The 27228-nt window shown below is 40.9% G+C and overlaps 1 protein-coding gene across 1 annotated transcript; it reads right to left on the bottom strand.

Moving 5' to 3' along the window:
* Positions 1-24386: 24386 nt before the first annotated feature.
* Positions 24387-26772, bottom strand: nkx6.1 (NK6 homeobox 1). The gene is made up of 3 exons (XM_038970204.1): positions 26220-26772; positions 25689-25861; positions 24387-24632 (listed from the first exon to the last, which is right to left on the bottom strand). Exons 1-3 carry the CDS (start codon positions 26770-26772, stop codon positions 24387-24389), a joined length of 972 nt encoding a protein of 323 aa, XP_038826132.1.
* Positions 26773-27228: the final 456 nt, after the last annotated feature.

Here is a 27228-nt window from a genome sequence, read left to right as displayed (position 1 = left end):
ACACACAGAAGTAAATCTATTATTTCCTACTTTCTCCATAACGTTCAGCAATCTCATCACACAAACACAAACACTCTCTCTCTCTCTCTGCGGACATTCCCTGGCAAGGATGCATGGTTCCCATAGCGGTGGATCAATGGTAAAAAGTGGAATTAGTCATTCTAAATCATGCAGCTGTGGTCGAAGAGAGCTCCTCCAAAAATCATTAAACAATCATGTATTCCCATTGATTTATTCTAAATACCTGAGCATGGACAAGATTAAAGCAGAGGAAGAGCAAGCTAATGCAGATGAAACAGCTGAAGGATGGGGGGTCCTCTGGGACCGCTTTTGTCCTAATCAGGGAGAAACAATACTGCTGCACTTACCAGCCTACGCAGGTCTATTAAGGCTCCTTACTTGGCATATTTATGTATTTCAGATACAGCCGGGCACATTAAATGGAGTTTACTCAGGCACTTTTACATCTCTGTTGTAAACATCAGATAAGCACAGGGACAAGGTGAACAACCCTGCTGGCCTGGCTGAGATCAGCATAAACCACAACGGACGAAAGCGATGTGTGTGGATCCTTTATAGGTAGACTACCAATGGAAGAAGAATCAGTACGGTTTGAGAATTATTCTTGTGATAATTTGACATATGTCTTTATTGTGATTTACTTTTTCACCATACAGCCTATTGGAGACTATGTAATATTAATTCCCCATCAAACATTGCAATTCATCTACAATCTATACAAATAATAGGGGTATTCATGAAGCTGTACTACCATGTTGGATTCAGCTTGTTCTTCCTGTTATATCAGACTTTTAATAGTTTCATATCAGAAAATTACCTAATAAAACATATATATTAATACAATTATCTGTTCCATCCAAACCAGGGCATGTACATTAGTTGGCTGATATGATGGGAAACCAGAAATTCAGAGCTATAAATTGCAAAAGACTTAAATAAGTCCTCCAACATTTCTTATAACTGTGCCGGGGGTATAATAGCAGGGACTTTAAAGCCCTGTAACTCATTCCCTGGGAGGAAATATTAATCAAGACAGATTAAGCTTTTTGCACATTTGCTTAATGTCTCGAGGGAGCCGGAGGGAGGGGGAACATATTTTGAGTTAGCACATCTATAACAAAGATTTTACATCTTATAAACCGGAGCTGAAGTCATAAGGAGATGTTGCCATCTCAAGGCTAAGCTACTCAAATCCTCCTGCAGCAGACAGACAGTGATCACTTTTAGGATGTTGGGGAGGAAAATGCCATGGCAAAGGAGATGGTCTTTATCTCTTGTGGTTTAAGTAGAGATTAAAGTGAAGTTGCTTTTAAAGTGAAGTTGTCTTTCTCGGAATAAAGAAATACATCCTCCGTTGTTGACTACGATTATTGAAAGTGGACATTTCGTTCAGCTCAGAAAAATTGCTTTGAAAAAGGAACAACTCTTCTTCTTTCTCTGTTATCTGGGTGTTTTTCATTTAGCTGCAGCTGTGGTCAAAGTTTATTGAGATGTAACTTGACAGTTGTGCACAGCACTTGGAGACAGTGCGGGGCTTTTTCTCTTGAAACTAAGCAAAGAGTCATTGTAACACTCAGTGAGTGGAGGTGGCGTGGCCCTATTTAAACAGCTGTGGGTCAACACGGACTCTCCAGTATTTAACTATTGCCTGAAACACCAGCCAGCTTTTCTTGACTTGGAAAAAGCATGTAAAACGCTCATTTCACTCTCTTTTGTCTGAGCAGGGTTGTTTTTTTAGAGCGTCTTCATTGGTCCATGTTTTAAAGGGCCCTGCGTTGAATGATGCGTATGACCCTTCAGATTTACAACTGGAGAATGTAATGTTGCTCTGCCTGCCATCGTTCAGGAAAGACTAGCTCTGTCTGTGACTGCTGGCCATTCCACAGAATTGATTAACCTGAAGTTATATTATTGATAAAAGGCAGGGGCACTTATAGTAATAAGTATTTCAGATCAAATGAAATAGTTCATGTTCTCAAGAAAGTAAACAAGCATATTTCATTGTCAGTGGTAGATAATGTGATATAGGGATATACTACGATGTCATAAGGTGCTGATGCTTACACATTCATGCAGAAATGCTTGTGTACAGCCAATCAGCTCCAGGGGATGCAAATGGTATTCTGTGATTGTGAAAAGAAAGATTCTTAGATGGTCGACAGCGTATGCCTCAGGATAGGGTTTCAGCCATGGGAATCTAGTTCATCATCGGGCTCAGTTAAACTTGTGTATCCTGCCTCACCATTCTTCGAGGCCACATCACAAACAGGTCTCAGCAGATAGCTGAAGCCTCACAAGCAGCGAGAAAAGAAAAAGTCAATTAAACTTAGATGAAAACTCAATTCACATAGGAATGTGTGTGTGTGTGTGTGTGTGTGTGTGTGTGTGTGTGTGTGTGTGTGTGTGTGTGTGTGTGTGTGTGTGTGTGTGTGTGTGTGTGTGTGTGTGTGTGTGTGTGTGTGTGTGTGTGTGTGTGTGTGTGTGTGTGTGTGTGTGTGTGTGTGTGTGTGTGTGTGTGTGTGTGTGTGTTGGAAAGAAAGGCTGTGTGGGTGCTAAAACAGTATTTGATATAGCACGGTTGTGCTGAAGACCGACTCGGCACAAACTTCTTGAGTTGAACCAATGGGCAGATCGATACTTCTTAAGCACAACCACACAAAATGAAAGCACTTTTAAGGGCTGAGGCGACTGCTCTGCCACTGCAATCTGCATCGAAGGCAAGATTGACTGTTCCAGAGGCTTTACTATGTGGGTAATCAATGGGGGTAGGGGTTGGGATGCAATGATTAACTCTATGCGGGGGTTCCTTAGGCTGCCCTGAGGATGTCTGGGACTCTGATAATGCTATAGGAAGACACACAATCCATAAACAAAAGGCGATGTTTAAGGGATTAGTACATACTATTGATATGTCTCCTCATTATATGTCTATACCTCATTTATGGGCATAGGTACTCTAGCCCACACCTTGTGTACTTACTACAATATGATTAATTCACACCACATACACAGTGGTACTGAAGCATGCTATATATAGTATGTACTAGGCTATATGGCAGTATTATGATGTTAATGGCAGGCCAGTTTCTAACCATGTAAATAGATCTTATGCATATGTAAGGCAATAGCTAGAGTGTCTCTGAATCAGCTAATCTGACAATCAACAGGTATTCGTGGGTTTGTTTGTTCTCAGCCGCTCGTCAGATCATCTGCAGCATTAATTTTCTGGTGGCCTTCTGTTGACAAAAGCAAACGGATGACATTCAAAGAGACACAGCATGCAGCCATGTTGGGGAGAAACCCCACTGTTGACCTTGTCCAGATGGGATTTACCGCAACACTGGCTACCAGTAGTGGTAGACATGATGGATTATTGTAATGATCACCTCAACGGCCTCTTTGTCATGTTTAAATGGCAATACATTTTACCAGGAAGAGGGCAATTTAACAACTTGAGGCTGAAAAAGAAAATGATCCTGTTTGAGGTGCAAATTAAACATGTGTTATTAAGGATGCACAGGTTAGAGTTTTGCTGACATGCAGCGAAGGGAAAGTCGATTCAAACAGACTCAGCTCCCTTTCAGGTAGCCCCTGTTCAGGTAGAGGTTTGTGGTAAACGCTAAAATACACCTTCTCAGACATTTGAACCGAATAAAGTGCTTATTTTAGAGTTTCACGAAAGACTAGGGCTATGTTTAACCATGTGTTTCTGGCTCTGTGTATCTGTCTGTTGTAATGTATTTAAACAGCATGTCAAACAACACACCCACAACACCGACAAATGTTCCTGAGAAAATTCCACTAGTCTATGGCCAGTTGCCCCTCTAGTTAGTGAGATATTCAGCCTTGTCGTAAGACTCTGATAAGGCTATCGTAATGGTGAGAAACACTGCAGTTGGTGTCAGTGGTAGTCAATATATCCAGCGTTCAACGCCACAGGTCTCCCATCTGCCTTATCTACTACCCTCCTAGTCTCTCTCTCGCACACAAGTGATTCAGTGTCCAAATCTAATCCTGCCAGCCAGAGCAATCGTCATCATCACATTTATCATGAGAAACTTTGTCAATGATGTCTGGTTCCCACGCAATCAGAACTGAAATGAGTGAAATATCTTTAGATTCCCATGATTCATCAGCTCTCGAGTTGAAGTACTCCAACACATTGATAATCATATTCTTGAGAGATAACTATTTGTGCATTAGCTAATTGCCTGATTTTCAAACCTATTGTGATGATCTAATATGATTATGATAGAATATTTTCACCTTGGTGTCTCAACCCCATTACTGAGAACAACAACCAGGCGACGGATGCAAGAGGATGGAGGGACAAGGAGTTTTGAAGACATTCTCTTTCCCCAGCAGGAAGACAGGATGACAAGGAAAGGGAGTGAGCAAGACAGGTTCATCTATTTGGAGACAGAGTCTATAACAACATGTAAATGAAGTAGCCTGTGCCAACACTCCACTACTTTCTCTCTATCATGAATAAATATTAGTGGTTCTCACTCTCCCTCCAGCTTGAGGGTGCTTGTTCTCCTCACAAAGCCATTTCTGGCATCACATTCCATGTTGCTATACTGAGCGTCTTTATTAAAACAGTGGAAAAGTAGAAACGGGAGGGCTGTCCTGTTATCAAAGAGCGGGTTGGATGGTAAACACAAAGTCATTAACCTCTGACCTCGCTCGATCACAGGCTGGGGGATGGTGATCTCCTCATCCCACTGTTTGAAAAGGAGATTCCCAGGAGCTTTGGGAGGTTTCAGAAAGAAATGGGCTCATCAAATTGGCTTTACCTTCACAGTGATAATGACAGTTGTTAACCTGTATAAATCTCCATTCATGTTTGTAATGTGCTCGGGAGAGTCCACTCACAGCAAATACAATGTATTACCTATATCCACAGGGAAAAGAGCAGGAAATTAAATAAATTAAAAGGAAAACAATATATTTGGTTAATCATCATGACAGTTTCCCAATGACTATTGAGATAAAATGGAGAGAGAAGCCATGGGAGTCATGGTAATGTATCGCTCACATATGGTAAGACAAGGAAAATGAGGCGGGGGCGACAACCTAATGAAACTCAGAGCACCGTGCGGTGCCATGGCTAAACAGGCTAGCAGCTTTTGAGGAGTTGATTTGAGCGGTGTCTCTGGTGACAGACTGCTGTCTCCTTGGCGGTGAGCTTTAAATGGTTTCTCTGTCAGGGGGAATGGAGGGGATAAACTGCACTCTCCAATCCCCAGACCCATTTAGGGAACAGATGAAAAGACAGACGGACAGGCAATACATGTTCCTCCTCTTTTATTCAGCGCCAGCCAGCTGATAAACAAAACAGCAAATATCCAGTGCATTTCTGACAGCCACTTTTCACCTGCCACTCCACATAAAGAGACAAGCGGCCCCCAAATTCTCATGTCTTTTTTCTCTATCACTGTCACTCACACGTTAGCCTTCCAAACTCTCTTTCTCTCCCTCTCTCTTTCTCTGCCTCTCCCGCTTTCTCTGCCTCTCTCGCTCTCAACCTCTCTCTCTGTATTTGATGGCACAGTGACAGAGGATTGATTCAAGTCAACTGCTGAAAATAATGATTGTATTATGGGAACAGTAATCATTATTTAGAACATGATTAAATATGTCTGCGTCTATAGACTCAGGCCTGTGTGATTTATGTATTTGTTTAGTCAATAGTCTAATGGAAATGATGCCATTAATTATGGATGGTGGTGTCAGAGTGCTGCTGGGAGAAAACGACAGAAGAAGGCACTCCTCTGGTTCACATGGCAGATGTAAGACGACCAATCAGCGGTTTGGGGAATTCCTCAGTCCCAGAATCCAGCGCTCTCTCTCTCTATCTACTGTTCTTTATCACCCTTTAATTCTCTCTTTCTCTCACACACATACTCTCTCTCATTCTCTCTCTCTCTCTCATCTCTGAGTAATGTACAATGTCTCTGGTTCCTGGCTCCTGGCTCTTGTTCCTCATTCATCCTATGTGACTGAAAGGTCTTGTTAATCTGATAGAAACATGCTGCTCTGCTCTTGTTAAAATAATTAAATAAGTAATCTCTTGTTGAGCTGGTGAAATATAACCGTTGTGGTGGCAAGGGAGAGCTCTTAGCAAGAGAGAACTAAAAATAACTTGTGTCGGGTTTCATTGATGGATTGGTAGATTGGTCTTAATCTCATCGATCTCAAACAGGTGTTATCATACATTATTTACACTCTCTCACCTATCTTACCCCATCTCCATTCTCTCTCTCTCTCTCTCTGTTTCTCTGTCACTCTTTCTCTGAGGGATTGCACGGTCAGCTTGTGGTCTCACTGGGAGGTCAGGGGTGGTCCACAGTCCCTGGTCAAGCTTCCCCGAAGTAATTTCCATTTTAATGTCACACTTCTAATCTATCAAAGATGTGATGTACACGGCACAAAGGGTTTAAGTGCTCTTCATAAATCACAGGGCCCCTGTGCTTTCACCTGGGTAGTCAGCAGAATTACCCCTCATATCTCACTATCTGTTGCCCCTTGTGTAGTAACACTATTGGCCAGGCCACAACTGACTGCCTACGAGGCATTGGAAGTGTGTGAGGATACCTCACTGTCAAAACACCATTCATTTACACCCCTGTGATAGAGGATACAGTATAAGACACAAATGGCTGCGTTTCAAAATCATAAAAGACACACCCTCGTCCACTTACCCTCGCCTTATGCCCTTGTGGGAATCCCCGTCACCATCTTGGACAAAAGGTCCAAACGATTAGCCAAACAAGGGAAGTTCGCAACGTAAGCCCCTCAGCCCTCATTTTTGATCGAGTTTGCGAGTGTACAATTATGTTCACTTCGGGGCCTGAACCGCCCCATTAATTCAATTTGCGATGATCGCTAAGAAAAATCTGCCGAAACTTAAAACCTCAACGTCAATATGGATAAGTCAATATACGAGCGTAAGTAAAAACTAATGCAAAAAGGTTCGAAATTGTGCTACTACTGCTCAAATACATCTCGTAAAAGTAATTATGTTTTGTTTGGTTATCTTTTGGAAATTGTAGAAATAAAACATTTTCCTTCTTCAGAAATTCCAGCTAGGTAGGCTAACATTAGTTAGCTAATTAATTTGCTAGCTATCATACAGTAGGCGTATATTAATAATTATATAGTTAATATAAGTAGACATGCAATCATAATTTACTGTAGCACATATAAAGCACCCACAAGCTACTGATGGCTGAAAACACAATAATCGCGGGATGAACTAGTGACGAATTTCCGGGCAAGGACGGTACATTTAAAAATCATTCCTTCCTCCCTCCCTCGCCCTTTGCCCTGAAAGTGTATACTGGTCAGACGTCATGTCATCAGAAGTGTCCACTTAATTTGAGGGCTGAGGGGATAGGGTGTGTCTTTTAAGTGTTTGGAATGCATCCAATGTCTATCTCTGGATTTACAACCACGAGGATTATTCATATGGCCCATAATGATGACAACACATAATATTTTTGTGTTGTTGATGTCGAGCTTAATATTATTTATACTATTTCTTTAAAGTTGAGATCTGTCACAGGCGAAAACAGCCTCACTGGCTGCCCCAGGAGCATTTGTTATTATTTAAATTTTTGAGGAAATTAGAATCCAGCATAGTGGTTAAAAAAAATATTCTGCTGCTCTATTGCGTGCAATGATGTTCGATGATGGCAGATGACAGTGGTTATTGTTTGAAGTAACATGTCACAAACGGACGTGGCAGTTTCACCGCTATGGATTCCAGCTTTAAGCAAATAATCATTAGCTATTTTCTAGGGCAAATAATTATTATCTATTTAATGACTTTACACTGGGAGTAAGACATCCCCTATCCTGGGGATTCCATCCAGAGAGGTTGTTATGTGGGCTGAGTTTGTGTTCAGCTACGAGCCCATATGGACCGCGGTCTGGTTTAGCTGCTGCGCACAGCACACGCACAGCACAGCCAGTGTCTGGTGACCGGGTAAGTGGATGTCTGGTGCTCTACGTACTGTCATTTTTCCCTGTCATAGCGCCGCGAGAGAGAACGAGAGAGGGGGGGCAGCAACCTTGGCGTGAAATGTTGATATTTCACAAACAAAATGATGTTTTCAACATTGTGAGAGATGGGTGGGGGTTCCAGTGGCTGCCCTTCCCTCATGCCTGACGCGGGTTATTAATGCGCTCCAGTAACTGTTAATTTCACTTTGGAGAAGTGATTTATGGCTAGACGGAGAGGAGAGGCATAATCTAATTGAGATCAGAATGGCTGTTTCTCACACAGTCACGCCTGCACCCTCCAGATGGGACACCATGATTAATGCATAATGAGCAAATAATCCATGAAATTAATTTTAAAAAACTATTCTTCAATCACTCGCCTCTCTTCATGGTAGAAAATAATAAATACAAATAGAAATGAGTGTTTTTGTCATTTTTTTCTGAATAATACTTTCGCTCTTGTTTTTTACACACTTCAGAGGACATCAGTGGGACAATCAATGGAGAGGAACGGCATAATCAATCTGAGATTGGCTTGTCTGTCTCTACACTTGGTTTATATAACAATAAGGAGGTGCTGGACCATTAATGTCTTCATCTACATGTCTGCATCTCTCAAACCACAAGACAGAGAGAACGGTGTCAACGTGTGGAAATGCCAAGCACGATCACAAGCACCCAAACAAGAACTCAGCGTCAAATCAAATTCACAGGTGCTGAAATATTTCATCCTCCATGGCTTTGGTGGATGTTTTTCTCCTTGGCAGTGTGAAACAGGATGTCAAATAGACACAGCAATCACTGATTCTCAAAGAATAGGACCAACAAAAAAATAAGTGTTTTATGAGGCTGTGCGATCGATAAAATGGGATGAAGGAAGCAGAGAAGTGGATATGGACCGACGACCTGACCCTCTGGATAGGGACCAGACCACCTGACCCTCTCCTCTCCCTTTAGTTGTTGCTCTCTCTCGATTCCTCCAGGGTAATGCCCTGGACAAAAGATTAGATGGAAGCAGGACGAGTGTTAACCTATGGGTTGAGGGGTTGAGGGGACAAAATGCAAAACGAAGCATTAAGCATATTACATTTACTGAGATATCCACAATTAGCCTTAAATGGACAGAGAATTCTGCCTCGGAAATCACCATTAGTCTATCCAGAGAATCGGATGTGACCTGTTTAAGTATACTTAAAAAGATGAATGCTCTGTGAAAAGGGACCATGCTCAAAGGAGTGGACCCTTCATCGATTGACAGAACCATAATGTTTTCGTCTTAAAATAGCCACCGCTTATCTGTCAAAATGATCCATAATACTAAATGCTGACACCTTTCTACAGAATATCCTGTATTGATTTTAGGATCCATCTTTCTGCATTATAACCCACCATAGACACACTAAAGTGCACCTTTTGAACAGCATATTTACCATTATTTGATTGATGCCTCATCATTGAAAGGGGCCATGGGGACATAAGAGTTCTTGTATGGGGTTAAACTTGTTTCATTGGTAATGAAGTGTGGGTTGAACCTGGAAGGGCTGAGAAAGTCTCTTTGTGTTATTACATCACACTGTTTATTTGCCTAGCAGGACTCTTTCCCATTCTGACCTGCATAGCTTACATTTCACACATAACCCATTGATACAGCTGCAGCAGAGTGCCTTGGAGGGCCACAGAGCTGGACACTCACTCCCAACGGCTGAGGGAGTTTGTGTACAGAGTTATATGGTTCAAACCCAGACTTTACATCATGTGAGAAGTGGCTCATATACATCAAGTTGCGTTTTCTTGTATGGTCTAAATGTATGTGTAACAACAAAATGTGTGTCACATTAGCTATTGAGTATTATCTCAATTGTTCAATTGTGGTTTTTTTCTCGAAAGACGATCACACATAACTCCTAAAACGACAATATTCACTTTTTTAATAATATAGAATAATTCAAATATTGGTAGAAATATACACATATTTAGATTTCCAGGCACTTAAGTGCATGATCCCCCGCCTCCCTCAAGTCCTGAGGCTATTTTCAAGTCATCGGATTCAGTTGAAAAGATATCCCAAGGGGGAGGAAAGATTTCAATTTACTTAGAGAGCAGCTCTGTGCTTCCCTCTCAATAAATACCTGAGGATTGGATTGGACACACTTAAAGTCATTGGCTGTAAATGAGAGAGACTGTGAGGTCACCAGACTTTATAGACCCATTATAATCTGCCTGAGAGTGATCCGGTGAAGAAATTGCTTAGAACGTGTGAAGTATTGCTTTGTGGACTGTGGATTGCTTTGCTTTAACACTCCTGTCGTCGTTCCCCGCAAACATATACAGCAAACTGAATTATTTAAGGTCATTGTCACATTAATTATCACACTGTGGGTCCAATGTATTGAACAAGCCTAAACACCTCCTCTCTGGTCTGGGTAGCTCTGAATGACCAATTGATAGATTGATTGCTCCATCTATACAGCTCCTAACTATGCTGATGTTCTGCCGTGTTCTACATGTTGCTGATTGGCAGCTTTGAGTATTTCTGTGGTACAAAAACCAATGAAATGTCTTTGATTCTCATGAGTCAGCGTGTCACAGTTGCAGATCATTCCAGGAGATCCATGCTGTTTGCAACACAGTTTGGAGTTTTGGTCTGTCTATTGATCAATAAGTCAACAGCACCACTCCAATAACTCTGGAAAGCTCATTTTGCATTTAATTCTTTAGTACTAATTGCTTTGTGTCCCACTGTGCCTTTATTATGGACCTACTGTATTTTAATAGAGAATAGAGGTAACTTAAGGTTAGATTATGTGTGTGTGTGTGTGTGTGCGTGCGTGCGTGCGTGCGTGCGTGCGTGCGTGCGTGCGTGCGTGCGTGCGTGCGTGCGTGCGTGCGTGCGAGTCTTGGGTCTTCTGGAAGGAAAATGGATTGATCCTTAAGTATGTAATTCTATAATGGTTTACTTTAAGAATGTCTGGCTGGCCTGCTTCTGCTTCTCCCTATGCCATTCTCATTATAATTTGTTTATCATTATATTATAAATTCCTCATCTGTCCTTAAGTTGGTATGGAAATCAAATGACCAATTCTAAAAATACAGCCCCTGCCTCATATACTTTCATTGCACTCCTTATTCCATGTGACGTATACTCTATTTCTTACTGAATTCAGGAATTAAGTAGAAAGCTATGAAGCAGCCCTCCATTAAACATAAATAAATATAAAATGATCTGTCCATTGAAAGACGACACGGGCTGTAATTAAATACAGAAACATTCCACAGAGACCTCTTTCACTCGCAAGACCAACAGACCAATGTGCTGTGTTGTTTCTTTTTTCATTCACATTCTATATTTTGCTTATTTTGTAAAGATCTAAAGTTTATAAGACACTGTAACATTCATATTAAACTTACTTCGCCTGTACTCAATAAAAGTTGTGCCATACATAACCCTTCACTGGGCTCCTCAGAGGAGGAAGGGGAGGACCATCTAACTCAGTGAATTTCATAAACATTTGACTAGTGAAACATTTAAAAAGCTATCCTTTTTAGATAAAACCATACTAACTTATATTCACGTCAGCAAATAACTGAATAAAACACACTGTTTTACAATGAAGGTCAACAGTAGCCTCACACCAGGGAGGCTCCTCAGAGGAGGAAGGGAAGGACCATCATCCTTCGTGAATTTTCAAAAAATAAAAATAGTGAAACATTACAAAAGTTATCCTTTTTAGATGAAACGATAATAAATATATTCACGTCACCAAATAATTGATTAAAACACACTGTTTTGGAATGAACGTCTACAGTAGCCTTAACAGCACTCTCTACACATGGTGTAGCCGGAGGACAGCTAGCTTCTGTCCTCCTCTGGGTACATTTGACTTCAATACAAAACCTAGGAGGCTCATGGTTCTCAACCCCTTCCATAGACTTACATAGTAATTATGACAATTTCTGGAGGACATCCTCCAACCTATTAGAGCTCTTGCAGCATGAACTGACATGTTGTCCACCCAATCAAAGGATCATAAAATGAATCTAGTACTGAAAGCATAAGCTACAGCTAGCTAGCACTGCAGTGCATAAAGTGTGGTGAGTAGTTGGCTCAAAGAGAGAGAAAGACAATAGTTTAACAGTTTTGAACAATTTTTTTTTTTTAATTAAGGGGAAGCAGCAGAGAGTGAGAGAGAAAGAGAGCTATATTTCATCATATTTTTTTCTTCTTAGTTTACCTTTCACTTACTTAGCTAGGTAATGCAGCTAATTTAGCCTACTCAACAACCTGACTCAAATAGAGAGGAATACTATTTATGTTAGCTAGCTGGCTAAGGCTATCCAACACTGAAACTCTTTCAAGTCAAGTTAAGCTTTTGGTTTTATTAAGGTATTGCCACCGGGGCCTGCTTGTGTAACTGTTAAACTGCTTGCTGTACACTGTCCTGTGTGATTGTACACATGGATTGGATTGTGTGTTTACTAACACGTCAGTTATAGTTTGTTGACTATAACATTAATATGGTGACAACTATGTTGTAGGCTGTGTAGAGGTTAGCGGTTATGGTATGAAGGTTTGGCTTGGAGAGGTTATTGCGCCTGGTCACAGACAGCTGTTGTGTTGTGCTGTGAAGTCCACAAGCGAAGGGAAGGGCAGATCGCGTAGATGTGAGCAAAGTGATGGTGCTGTACATGGCTGCTATGAAAAGGAACTGTGTGTGCGAGTGATCAGATGCAGGCAAAAGTGTTCAAGGCGATATTGAATGTGTCACTCTCTGTCACCTTGACTTCTCCAATTTGTCTCTTGACCTGTGGCTAGGTTGTAGCAACCTCATGATGGGTATAGAGCAAATTCTAGTTTAATATATAGTAGCCTAAACATATCGATGTTACATTGAGCTGGGTGAATGGAATATGAATGACAGTCATCCAATATGCTGTAATAGAAATAAGGCCATGCTCATAAAAAAAATGTTTTGTCATCCCTCATCTTCAACGGCACCAACCGCCACTTTAACCCTTCCAATGACTTTCCCAGTATATATCTGTAGTAGGTGACAGTCAGCTAGGATCCCATGTTGAGTTTGTGTGATGGGGGCTGGTGGTGGGCAGAGAGAGGCGTTATCAACCCCCTCTTTAACATCCTACAAAGCTGTGAGACAAATTGTGACAAATTGGTATTTTTCCTCTTTATAGGATTACAAAAGGGCCCCTAACGGGCGTCTCCATGGGCCAGAACCAGCAGACAGCAGCAGCAGCAGCAGGGAGGGAGACACGGGCTGTTAATGAACAAAGAGGCTCAGGGAATTAGCTGCCAACTGCTGTCAGGGTCAGTCCCCTCCTTACCCTGCAGCCAGACCAGGCCATACGGCGACACCTCAGGACAACTGATCCTTGACAACCTGACGTGCAATGGTACATTAATGCTGGTAATGCTGTTACTAAGGTATACTGTTATGATATTGACTTGAGGAGTAAAAGTATTGCAATGATGCCATAAAGATTTAGAGGACGTTGTTAAGTTACCATTTACATTTTTGACTGGTTTTGGCCTTTGGATATTTTGAGAATAAATTAATTTGATAAATGAACAGGCACCTGTGAATTTATATCTAGATATTGAGTAAAGAGTATCAATTAAATCTATCCTGTCAAGGGTCAGTAAGTGAGTAGGTCAACAGAGCAGGATTGAGATGGTGGCCTAGTTTCTGCCACAAGCTTGAGAGACCTGCAGGGCCGTGCATCCCTGAGAATAGACAGGAGCTGTGTCTGTTTGCTTGTTGTTTGTGCTGGGAGAGAGGTGAGAGAGAGGTGAGAGAGAGGAAAGATCCCGCAAGCCTGATGCATCACCTCACACACAGGAACAGGCCTTACAGTATATGGACCTGATTCTGCCTGGGAAAGTTACTATACATGATAGAAACTTGTCACTATTTCCCTATTTCTCTCTCAAACAGAGAACATCCTTCTGTAATGAAATCATACAGCATCCTGGAGGCTTATTTCTAGTTACAGTACAGAACACGTGACCACATCTTGCTACAGATCATTTGTTAAGGTTTACTAGTCAATGATACCAGAGATAGTGTAAAGACTAGTGAATGAATGTGATCATATGCCCCTATCCTCATTCCTTTCATACATGAGGAGGGAAAAGCTGCAGGCCCCATTAGCCTAGATACCTCAGAGAGTATACTAAAGACCACAGCCAAGCCCAGTGCTTTTTTCTCTCTGTATGTACGGAGGAACAATTGCTATTGGTCTTTATTAACTAAGTCATTTGGGCTTGCAGTTGATTTTCGAAAATGCAAAGCCGAATCAACTTCACTGATCTCTCTAGTGTCCTTCCCGCCCACACATTAACACACGAACACAACACACCATACACCAAAAGGATATGCGTAAATGTTTCTGTAACTGCAAGAGAAGCATGACTTTCCCAACTTTCTCTCACCACTCCCCTGACACACTACTAGGTCCGCACATATCCATATTAGAATCGGATTGTTCTTTGTTGTCTGTTGAACCTTTCACTACAATCTCTTCTCTGACCTTGCCATCTCCACCAGAGGCCTGCGCAGCCCGGTCCAACCTGCACTCCGCCTTGTTTGGTTTATTGACTGACCACAGCACCTCCACTGGGTTAAATGGGTTTTCATTTTTTATTGGCAGGCCAATGACTGAGGAGTTTTGTTGAAGCTCTTACGAGTTTAACAGCTCGGGGCATCAATGTGTGTTTTATTGGCTCTCGTAAAAATAAAACAAAATGAAATAAAATTTAAAGAACAACAGTCATGCCATGACGTCCACTGAGAACAAACAGACAGAGAGGACATGGGGCTTACACTAGGTGATGATTTACAACAGGAATACATAGCTGCTGTTGATATACCGTATATGCTGATGTATCTACAATTCATACCTGAAACGACATGCGTAACAAGTGAATATGCACTTTGTGTGAAAACATTGTGTTACAATGCCACCATTACCATCTTACAAAACGTTACATATTTTACACATTCTTCTGTTTTTACAAAAGGTACACTATACTGAGCACTTCAAGTGCCTAACAGAGGACTGGCTTCACGTGGGTACCATTAACCATCTGACAACAAACCCCTTTCCATTACTGCTACTTGGTCTGAGAAAACTGTCCCACCAAAATGACCACTCTGACCAGAGTGAGGGGTCATAGAAGCACAGTGTCAGATGAGGTCATCACAAGTTCTCACAGAAAGAGCCTTTACTACGTCAGGTCAGGCCTGAACCAAGGTCCACAGCACCAGTGATCTCACCCTGACCTCTGAGTGAGAGGGCCACACAGAGAGAGTGAGAGTGGTTGGTTACCCAGGCAACTGGCACAGCTGAGAGTCCTCTGAGATACCTCCTGGGCTCCTGTAGTGTTTTCCCTATCTATCTGACAGGCAGCCTGACAATAAATAAGTATATGAAAGATGAGGAAGGAGGGAGAGCACAATAACCTGATGAACTTGAGAGCCTCTTATCATTGATTATGGAAATGTCTCTCCCGATGACCTGGGGTATTATGAGTCTTAAGTATTGATTAAATACAACAGAGAAAATACTTTGGCAGTTAAATCAGAGTATTATTCAATTAGCCTCTCCCCCTCACCGCACGAAATCACCACTGTTAAAAAGGATTTCATTTTTTGTGTATACACTATGTTGTCTTGAAAATGAAATGAAATGCCCAGCAATGTTGATGTCGGGTGACCTTGGGGCGGGTTGTTTGACCTTTGCCCTTTGACACTGGGGAGCGTCTGGAGCAGTAGTCATGAGGGTCGCAGGAAGGAGAGCCAGGTCAGGACCATGCACTTAAGTACCCCTCTCTCCTTGGTCCGGCCTGATTTGGCATAGACAGACATCCTATGATTTGGCATTCAGATCAATAGATTCTCCCAGATTGACTTCATAAGTACGTCATAAGAAGCATTTTAGATATTAGCGCTTTACAAAGTGAGGCTGTCTGGAGTTCATGCTCCTGCCTCTCACTTAAGCTTTCACCAGAGCAATAAACTCTGAGAACATATGGGTGAATCGTCCACATTTACAATGAGTCGCCAAAAAATATAACATTAGAACAATCATCTCCACCCCAGGTTCAATAACATAGTGGAGGTGTTTAGAGGCAATGGTTTCAATTCCATTTTCATCCTGAAAATTCCATTACTTGCTGCAATTACTTATTCACAGTAAAGGGATTTTAAAGACATTAGCCCATTAATACTTTCGGGACAGAGTGAATTTCAGGGGGAAAGTTTTAAAATCACTATTTTCAAATGCAGTTATTCATGCAGAAGCGACAACCTTGGGACCACAGACAAATTACTAATCTGAGCAATCCTCTAAAACCAACCAAATGCCTCTTGAATGAGACGTGAACCCCTTATTCCCCCCAAAACATCACTGGTCACAGTAAAGCAACATCAGATGTGATCATAATATTACTGTGGCTACAGATGTTCACCTTTTCATCATTTATCATACAGACCTAATATTTAATCCTGTTTCCCCCAAACGCACCAATAGTCACAATGAAAATGCTGTCAATGGCCACATGTGTCACAGCGACACCGCGGTTGCTATTGAATGAGCCGTCTACAGAAATGGAGTGATGGGCCTGAGCAGAGACACCCCTCGAAACACATTTGGGGGGGTGCACTTCCCTGTTTATCACGTGATGCATTTGCCGGATGGGAAGGGGGGCCTACGAAGACGGCCGTGGGAGGGACATTATGTACATAATTCCCAGGCTGCATTTGTCAAAACACAGGATGTGTATAGAAGCTAATGATCCACATGAAATTAATGACTCCATAAAAAAGAGAAATCCACCGTTCACACAGCCATGACAGGATCTTGGGACTTTGATAAACCGTTAAATGACAGATAATCAGGGGGTGGGGCGCCTCATCATCAGGCCGTACGGGGGGGGTACGCTCCCGCCCCACCACCCCCTAAGATAAATACACTATTAAAGTCAAAATTCTGAACGAGAAACTTGCTGCTGTCTATATAAGTCAGAGAACACATGCTGTGAAGCTATTCTAGGGTTACATACAACGATCTTCTTAGAACAACACATGCTAAATCACTGAAACTCCATCACCAATTGGAGTACAGTTGGGCTGGGTCATGCCATTTGATAGTTTAACTGAGCATCAGTCATTATGTATATGAAACAAGAAAAGAGCAGTCTTATGACAGCATGGTGTGAGCAATACAACAGACAGACAGAAGGTAAAAGTTCCCGACCTGGACTCCTCCAACACGACTTAGCAACTACTGCTATAAAATATCACCTCCCATTAACAACGCCAAACTGGGAACTCTACATGTAAGCTTTTGACCATTATTCAACCTACACCAACCAGTGGACACTTTCCCTCCCTTCCTACCTTCTCTATAGCTAGAGCCTATACACTCCATATCCCGTGCCACACTGCTGCTTTAATTTCATTACGGGCATAACACATTCTGAATGCACTTCATCACCTTTTTACTACCTCCTTAATTCATTACCCTCACTATACTTTGTGCTGGCAATAACTCCACCTTGGTGAGTGAGGGCTATGCATCCTACGTCGGGGATCCAGACCCAAATGAATGTATAATCAGGCTTTGATTTCCAAGGGAGGCTAAGGCCTCCTCAGACAGCCAGGGCGCAATCTATTACTTCACTGCCATTTTCCTAAGTGTCTGCACCCCACCATGACCCTGCCACTTTATCTGTTGGTTTTTATTTTCAGAGTGCATGCTGTCCATGTGTTACTGTAATAGTTGCTATAATTCTTGAGCAACAGGGCTCGTGTTTTATTGTTCCTGAGTAAAAAAAGAAGGAAGAATGCATTTTATTAAATCCCCTTTGCAATACATTAATGGGCTGACACTGATGTATTTGCATAGAGATGAATTATACTGGGCCGGCTTGACGTGACTTTTAAAATATGATTGAGGAGGTTATTATTGCTGCACTATGATACGTATTAACAGGTTATTTTAGCACGGCTAGTGCTAATAAAATTCAGAACAAAATACTTGGGTGATGAGGGCAGGTTTTTTCACAGCCAGAGTCTACTGAAGGTGCTCATTTTGTCATTACTTAGCCCAGCCTTACCCTTGCCCTCCTTCCCCTATTCCAAAGCAGGAGACATGACACAGTCTTTCACCAAGCAGCGAGCGTCTGCGCAGAGCCCTTTGAATAAGGCCATAACAAACTTTAGCCTCCTCATCAATCACAGCAGTTTGTGTCCCTTTTTTAATAAGAAACAACATTACAGCAATGGGAAGCTGTGCACAGACAGAACAAAGTGAGACTTTGTTATTACTAGTACACGTACACAATATCCCCATAAGATAACCTTTTTTGGTTCCAGGTAGAACCCTTTTGGGTTCCATGTAGAACCCCCTGTGGATAGGGTTCTACATGGAACCCAAAGGGGTTCTACCTGGAACCAAAAGGGTTCTACCTGGAACCAAAAAAGGGTTCTTCAGGGGGTTCTCCTATAGCACCTTTTTTTCTAAGCGTGTACAGTCACTGTGCTGGTGTCTCTGTGTAAGGAGTAGGTTGAAGTGTGGTTATAATCATGTTTACACAAAACTCTATATTTGAGCATCTACATCTGTTCATAAGCCTGTGAAGGAGCGGTGACATTGACAGAAGCAGAGAGGAGAGACATCATTAGGGGAGATTATCTCAGAATAAATACTTGAGAGAACCTCCCACCCAGGGTGTCTTCCCCAAAAACAGAGTCAGGGGACAGTCGGGGGACATGGTGACAACACCACAAAGCCTAAAGACTGTAGATTTTATCTGACTGACCAAATACACACACACACAACACCAGGTAAATTCTTCTAGATTCCAGAAGCACCTGTCACCTGCATAAACCCTCATCCACTGTAGGATTGAGTTAATCATCAACATAAGTTGTAATTTATTTGCTCAAGCAGACAGAGCAATTAACATTTACTTTATTTCCAGGCCCTATGGGCCACTGATTACTACGCTCACTGAGCAGTGTAACACTGCAAGAATGAATTAGTTACATTCTTATGGAACGAGGTGCAATCAGAGCTCTAGACCACACAAAGTTTTTATTCAAGCATAAATGGGAAGAAACAGGGGAGAAGTTACAACATAAAGAAGGGAATTAGTCTCTAATGTGAACACTGTGAAAAGCCCCTGTTCTGTTCCTCTCTGACAGTCAATTACTGTGTGGCCGGATAGGTTTTCATAATGGGGGCTCCCAAGGCGCTCCTTATCACAAGCCTCCAAACGGGAGAGGGGAGAGATAAGGCTGCAGGCAAATGTGAGCCACAATTCACAGTGTGGGATCTACAGTCCCCTTTGACACATGTCGTTGTGCGTAATCTCTTGTAGTACATGGTCAACTGAGAGCCCAATCAATGGGCTCTTTATAAAGATAGCCGGGTAAGGCTAACACATTAGTCGCACCACTAAATAGCTAATTATTTTGGCCGATTGGGAATTCAACAGGCAGGGATATGAAGCAAGAGTTAAGACCTTCAGCTGTATTGTATATTTGGGGTATTATGATGAATCCATTTGGGGGTTTTGTTAAACCTCAGCAACACTTTCCCAAAAACATGTTATTTTCAACACCATGCAGTTAGTCATCCTGCCATTACATTGCTTCAAGCTAAATGTTTTTGAAGACAAAATACCAGAAATTCACTATGTGGCATAAGAATAACACTATTGTATATAACAATGTACATGAAGGGTTGAGGCATAGCGAGACTGTGCAGGTGAGACAGTGCAAATGCCCTTTTTAGAAGCAGGGCATGTATTTATCTACTAATTAACCTCTCCTCCAGGATGTGGGAAGCTGGAGACTCTGTAGCATCTGGGTAGATATAGCAGGATAGCTGTGGTTGGCAGAATGGTGTAGGTGAGCATTGTCAGCAAGCATGCTGGCTGGCAGTCTGGCAGAGCAGTTGGTCAACAGATGCTGCTGCCAGTCCCCGAGGAACACCACCCACATTCTCCACACCTGGAACTCATAGAACTAGTCTTCTCCACACCTGGAACCCACAGAACCAATGTTCTCCACACCTGGAAACCACCGAACCAGTGTTCTCCAGACCTGGGTTCAAAATGTTTTTGATTATTTGTTATTTACATACTTATATTCTGTGTATTTGAGTATCTTCAAATAATGTGGCCCGAATCAACTACTTCTATTGAAGTATTTTCAAATAATTCCCTATAAATAGCCAACTATTTGAACGTATTTTCAAATACTTATTTCAAATACTATTTTCAAATACCTGGGTTAAATGCATGCGAGTGTACTTGAGTATATAAGTATTATTTTAAAAATAGATTCCAATATTCAACTAGGCCTACTTGTCTTTTCAAATAAAACACATCTAAATACTTTGAAAGTAATTGAAATACCCTAAATAATCTAGGTCTGGTGGTACCCACAATGCAAACCAATGAACCAGTGTTCACTAGGCCTACACCTGGAATGCACAGAACCAGTGTTATCTGGTGCATCAACAAATAGTATTTTCCCCCAAATAAAACTATCTGTGCTAAAAAATCACATTTAATCAAAATCTCACAATAAAATCACCAGTGTTAGAATATTGTGGCCTTATCGTGACAAAATGAAAACCACGTCCAGTGATAACCACTGTTGTTGCCGCTTTTCAGCATAACTCCATTTCTGTCATCAAACATGCACTCTTTAGATCTCACCCAGAGTGAGTCTGTATTTAATTCCTCATTCAAAATCCATTTGAAGAGGTGGACGGGACAAAGCCCATGTTGAGTGCTTTTGGTGCTGACTGATATTATAGCACAGGCAGCAAATTGAAAAGCAGCCGCTAAGAATGACAAGTAGCACACAATGCAGTGGCTGCACTGACCCCTGTGGCAGTGTAAGATGCCAGTTATATGGAGGAGCTATCCCCAAACGCCATGACTTGACATCGCCATACCGCCCCCAATCTGAAATACTTCCATTGAGTGTGGCCACTGAAAAGGACCTAGCTACTCAATGTAATAATAATGGAGTAGGTAGTCATCATATGGCCGTGTGGGAACACTAACTCTAACCCTATAAAGGTGTGAGATAATTGAACCTTTTATTTTTTGAAAATTATTTATAGCTGGTATAAAATATACTGTCCTTATGTTTCCAAATCCTTGTTGCATTCGATGCGTTTTAATGTCCCGAACGAGTATCGGGTCTCTTAACAAAACACCCCCGGACAGAAGATACTATCGTCGTTAGGCGCTAAAGGTAGTGAGCGTCCATGAATGGATTAGGTTGGAATTAGTTTCCCTTATTGGGATGGATGCCTTTAAGGAACTAATCACTGGTTTGTGCTAGAGAGATTCATGTTCACTGCAAGTGTGAACAGAAGCAGCATGGGAGCAATAGGAGGAACCGAGTAAAAAGGATACACGTCAAATATTGCCTTTTTCAACAAACAAAAAAGTATAATATGGTAAGCATTTTACTCCAGTACACATAGAAAATGCATTCCAGTCATATTGGCATAGCCTACAAACATGATGCTCTGAATAGGACTATAGGATCGACAATAGCCTACAGTGGGCCTATTGCCCAAATGTCTAACTTGAACCGGTCGGATGTTTCACGTGTTCATGATCTTGTCATTTGACGCTCACATAATGTCTGTGAAAATATAAAAACATGCTTACCTGTGCAGTTTTCATTCGACTTTTCTGCCACTGTGACCGGACAGCTATAAAAAAAAGTTTCAACCCTGAAGAGGCGCATGCGTTACGCTGTGCAACATGAAGGTCGGAACTATTACGTTCCTGTTATGCCCTAGTGCGGTCTATAAATGGCATCAAATATATCGCCTGAATTAGTAGGCAAAAAAATTGCTAATGACGTTCGAAAATATGCCACAATAATATTTATAATGTAAGACATACACATCCTCATTGTCAGCTGTTGTTCTCCATCATTGCATACTTTTATCAATTAACTTCATGTTAAAAAATGTGGTGGCAGTGTAGACTTGAGACAAAATGGCAGATCAAAATGTATTTATTGAAATCCTGCAGTTGTAGTTGTGCTACATATTCAAAGAGAAAGTGGACAGAAAAAGTGGTCAAACAAAATACACTGCCACCACATTTTTAACATGATGTTAATTGAGAATGTTACTTAGTAGGTAATAGCTTGAATCTCAAATGGTTATACAAATAGCAGCCTCTACTGGCACGCATTGGCCTACCTTTCAAGTCTACAAACCATTTACTGTATAACTGCCCTCATTGTGCACCCATAAGCTACAGGTCCTTCTGTCTGGTAGCATATATTTCGTATAGGCTTACATCGGAGTAGCTAACCATTTCTGCACTCGAAATCATATCTAACTGAGAGACATCGTTGTGTTCTTTCAGTGTCCTGAACTTACTTTTATTTCAAACTGTTCATTGTATATATGTAGGTTGCTATTAGGACTACCATATTGCAAATGTACAATAAAATTGCCGATTAGATTTTAAAATTTGCATTTATCTCTAGACCTAGTCTATATAACTTAGACCAAATTTTGATGACACTATCACATACCCTTCTCAAAAGGCTAAAGTCTTAAATCTAGCATTTACTAACAGTGAGTCTCTCCAAAATGACTTGGCAAATGCCTCTACTTACTTATATCCACATCTGATAAATTAAATATTTACTAGCGCTGTGAATCGGTTGAGTGATTTCCAATTTTAAAAGAACATGCTGACGTAATCATGCGAACCTGAAGAGGCATAGACACTGCGGAGTGAATTTCTAGATTCTTCGACAGATAAATTAATTATGAACTTTTCAGGCCATGTTTTAACTGTCTGTGACTGTTGGAATATTCTGCCCATCGACTATATCTTCACGCCATCGCACGAGGAACAATTTCAGCCAGATAGACAATTATAATTCATTAATATCGGCTCATACGATACTGTGAACGCAAGTCCATACTAGTTGTACCCTCTGGGGTCTAGGCTTACTTATTCGATTCGATATTCAAAAATCTATTCTATAATCCAGTAATCTAGGGAAAGAGTGCAGAATATTTTTTATAAAAGCACTGCAAAGTGAATATACTGTTATTGATTTACTATAAATTATTATTATTATTATTATTATAGCGTGGTTATAGGCCTACAACAATAGATGTGCATATTGCTGGTGCTATATCATAGCAAGGAAACGTGGCATGACAACACCAGCAATAATAATAACTGTTTACATAAACAAATCTAAAACTTTACGCTGCCCTGCAAAAAGAGATTACCCCTACATTAAGATGAATAGTAACAGTGTCTCAAAAGCCTGTTTATATCTTCAAATGTCTTTCGTTAATGTACACAAATAGAAATGTAGGCCTATAGGTAGATAAAATAAAACTAAATTAAATAATTTAGTTGACCCTCCCCCTATGCTTTTTCCATTATGTTCTCCATTAGCTTAATGCTGCCGAGAACAACATGTAATTGTTTTATGTCCAGAGTAAAGCAACGTTCATGCATTTTATCTTTTATTAAATAAAAGTGCATTACATATGAACCTGCGGTAACGTTAGGCCTACACATTTATGCAGGATTCAATCACTGTTACAAACTTAAAACATTATATAAATTAAGTAACATGTGGGGAAAAAAACATTTTACCAATAGGGAGACAAACAGTATTCATGTATATTACAAATGTACTTCAATTGTGTCACAACCAGTATTTTTTACACGTAAAATATGTGGCCAATTTAATTTCTTTTTTTTCTCTTATACTCAGTATACAAAGCCAATAGGTTTAGGTAAGCTTGTTCTGATATTGTTTCGGAGTCCATAAAGGTTGAAAATTGGGTCCTATAAACAGGTGTATCTTATTACTTCACTATGAAATGTAATGTAAATTTCAAATACTAAACGAAAATGAAGAAGAGAATATAGGCTACGCTTTTAACAATTGACAAAGCTATAACAATGTCAGACGTCAGAACTGAGAGGAAGAGACTCAGCAGTACTTGATACAAAAACATTTTTTTTTTTTTACACATAAATATTCACAGTAATATAATTTCTATTTAATACAACTCACGTTTCTATTTACATGTAAGTACCATCTTCTTAATGCTGAAACTTCTATAAATTGAAGAGTCCATGTTTTGGCCAATGATCCAGACTACAAAATTGCGTCTAGTCCTTTGATCTGGCATGCGTCCTCCGTCCTCGTGCAAATTTATTAATTTCAAAACTTGGACGAGAAAAGGGACAACCTGCACCAGTTCCACTTTGAAATGTTGCGTCAAAAGTATTTTCCCCCCGTGTCTGTCTACGAACTGTCGTTTTCTGACGTATGAATAAGGAGTGAGGAGTTTGGTTTGTGTTTTTTCAGTAGTTGTGTTATTTTCTCGTCGTCTGAGTTAGGGTCCAACGGCTTGTTATAATCATCATCATCATCTTCGTTCTCCGAAGCCCCTTTCAGCCTCTCGGTCTCAGAATCCTGCTTCTTCTTTGCCGAAGCCATCTCAGCCGCGTGCCGTTTTCTCCATTTAGTTCTTCGGTTTTGAAACCACACCTAAAAAGTTGATATTCATTGATTACATGCAAACAAAGGACCTCTTAATCTATTGCAAAGATATTGATTAACAACCATCAGACATAATTTGCATATCATTTATGTAGCCTGGGCCTACAAACGTTGCTAATATGCCAAATGAAAAGGGCATATGCCTAGGTCACGTGAAGTCACCACATGTCCAAATAATAGTAGGTTATATTTCATTCTAATCGTTCGTTTAGAAAAATTGACAAAATATTTTTTTAAAGGGAAAATATAGGTTTAATTTACGTCCTTCCATGTTGTTGGCAAACATCTACATGCTGCTCTGCACTGCAAAACGTTGCTACCATTATTTCCATGACATAAATTAACAAAATGTTCGTTAAATTGTAGTTTACTTTATTATTAATTTATTAAATATACATACTAATATTTTAGAAATATTTATAGTTGTGACTATAACCACAATTAGGCCTATTTGAGAATTCTCTTTAACGATTCATTCATATGAAATGCAATAGACAGTCATTTCTATTTAGATTCGTTTGACCACTGTTATTCGACTGAAAGTGTAGGCTATATCTTTCTATTTAGATTCGTTTGACCACTGTTATTCGACTGAAAGTGTAGGCTATATCTTTCTATTTAGATTCGTTTGACCACTGTTATTCGACTGAAAGTGTAGGCTATATCTTTCTATTTAGATTCGTTTGACCACTGTTATTCGACTGAAAGTGTAGGCTATATCTTTCTATTTAGATTCGTTTGACCACTGTTATTCGACTGAAAGTGTAGGCTATATCTTTCTATTTAGATTCGTTTGACCACTGTTATTCGACTGAAAGTGTAGGCTATATCTTTCTATTTAGAAATATTGAAACGAAAGACAAAGCATTGTCTAAAATACACGAGGCACTTCAAATGGAAAGCGTGAGAAATTGTCAAATTGAGTAGCAGAGGCTACAAGAGGCTAGTGTGCTCCCCTTTAGTTGCAGGTTAACTACAGGCTACTTATTAAACAATATTATTATGCATTGGATTTTATAAAGACTATTTCAGAATGTGTCTTACCTTCACTTGGCTCTCTGTCATTCCCAACGAATAGGCCAGTCGTGCTCTCTCTGGCCCAGCGAGGTATTTCGTTTGTTCAAAAGTCTTTTCCAGGGCAAAGATTTGTTGTCCAGAGAAGGTGGGACGTGTATGTTTTCTTTTTCCATCTTTGTCGAGCAGTACAGAATTCTGATCTGAAAATGTAAAACATAAAGCATCTAGTCCATTAAACTAAATGTAGCCTATTGATAGAATATGCCAATAGTAAGCTATTTAATATTTATATGATATTAGAATAGGCCTAATGTTAAAATATTCTCATACGAGATCATAATCAATTGAATTTGAGCTGTTATAATATAAACTTTTGTTCGGTCCATTATAATAATGCACATTGCAGCTAGACATTCAAGTCAGATCAGCTTCGGTTTTTAGGAATAAATACCATAAGCTACTGGGGAATTACTAATAACCCCTGTAGCCTATACATTAACCATAAAAATAAGTTAAATTGAAGTTCAGATAGCTCAAAAACGTGGACTAGTTACTTACGGGGTGAACATGCGAATCTGGCGTCTCTCCAGTGTGGGCTTTGCATGACTCCTGGCCAGAATATCGGGGTCCTGCCTGGAAGGTCTGTCAACGGCTTGGGGTAGCGAGCCACTGCCACTGCTGCAGCGCTGGGGCTGAAGTAGAGCCCATGGGGTGGCGGGGGGCTCAAGCTACTGAAGCGGGGCATTCCGGACAAGATTCCGGCAGAAGAGGACGCAGCAACGGCAGCAGCAGCTCCTGGGGAAAGGATCGAGGGACGACTGAGGATGTCGTTTATTCCATGAGGTGTTCCTAGCGCGCTGCATTGATGGGGGGATCCGAGAGATGACATTCCGGAGGATGGTTTGATCCCCGGTGAGGACACCGGGATGCCACCGGGGTTTGGAGAGGTGGCAGTAGGTGAGGTAGAAGAGGCCGGCCCGGTGGAAGATAACGGGTAGGCTGGGTAGAGTGGGGTCTTCATCTCCGCCATGCTATGCAGAGCTGCTAAAGGTGGGGTGCTTAAGAGGAAAGCGCTCTGTCTGGACCCGTCCATCTGCCCCACGGCTAACATAACCGAGAATAGGTAAATGCGACGGTTATGTCAACAACAAAAATACCCGCAATGCTCACGTTCTCAAGTGATAATGCAAAGTTTTTCTCATCAAACAGACAAAATAATACAAGTCTCCTTGGAGGTAGGCCTATATTAGCCCAACTTCAACATTTGCAAACTGAGCGCCTGAAAAATTGTCTCTAAAATGAAAATGTCGTGTTTTAAAACGAAACCATGCTAGATGAAATCCCAGATTAATTTAGCCGAGATCCAATACCCATTATTACAGGGATAACTCCGCTTCTTCAACCTTGCAAATCTTGAGAATAAAGTTGTTCAAATAGGATGAATTTCCCACGTCGTCCTCGCTAACTTGGACAGACTGCTTTAGAGATGATATTATTGAATGTTTGAAACCTATTGATAAAACGCCACCATTTCTTTCCGATGCACAAGACGATCATTGAGATAATA

The sequence above is a fragment of the Salvelinus namaycush genome, chromosome 31 (genome assembly GCF_016432855.1).
Source record: "Salvelinus namaycush isolate Seneca chromosome 31, SaNama_1.0, whole genome shotgun sequence".
Lineage (NCBI taxonomy): Eukaryota > Metazoa > Chordata > Actinopteri > Salmoniformes > Salmonidae > Salvelinus > Salvelinus namaycush.
This window is presented reverse-complemented; position numbering and strand designations above follow the sequence as displayed.

Bases quoted from the DNA above. Each gene is read 5' to 3' on its own strand.
- nkx6.1 (XM_038970204.1), bottom strand. From the start codon at position 26,772: ATGTTAGCCGTGGGGCAGATGGACGGGTCCAGACAGAGCGCTTTCCTC. The intron at 25,862-26,219 runs GTAAGTAACTAG...TTACATTTTCAG, and splicing joins CAGATTCGCATGTTCACCCC to ATCAGAATTCTGTACTGCTC. The intron at 24,633-25,688 runs GTAAGACACATT...TCAACTTTTTAG, and splicing joins TGACAGAGAGCCAAGTGAAG to GTGTGGTTTCAAAACCGAAG.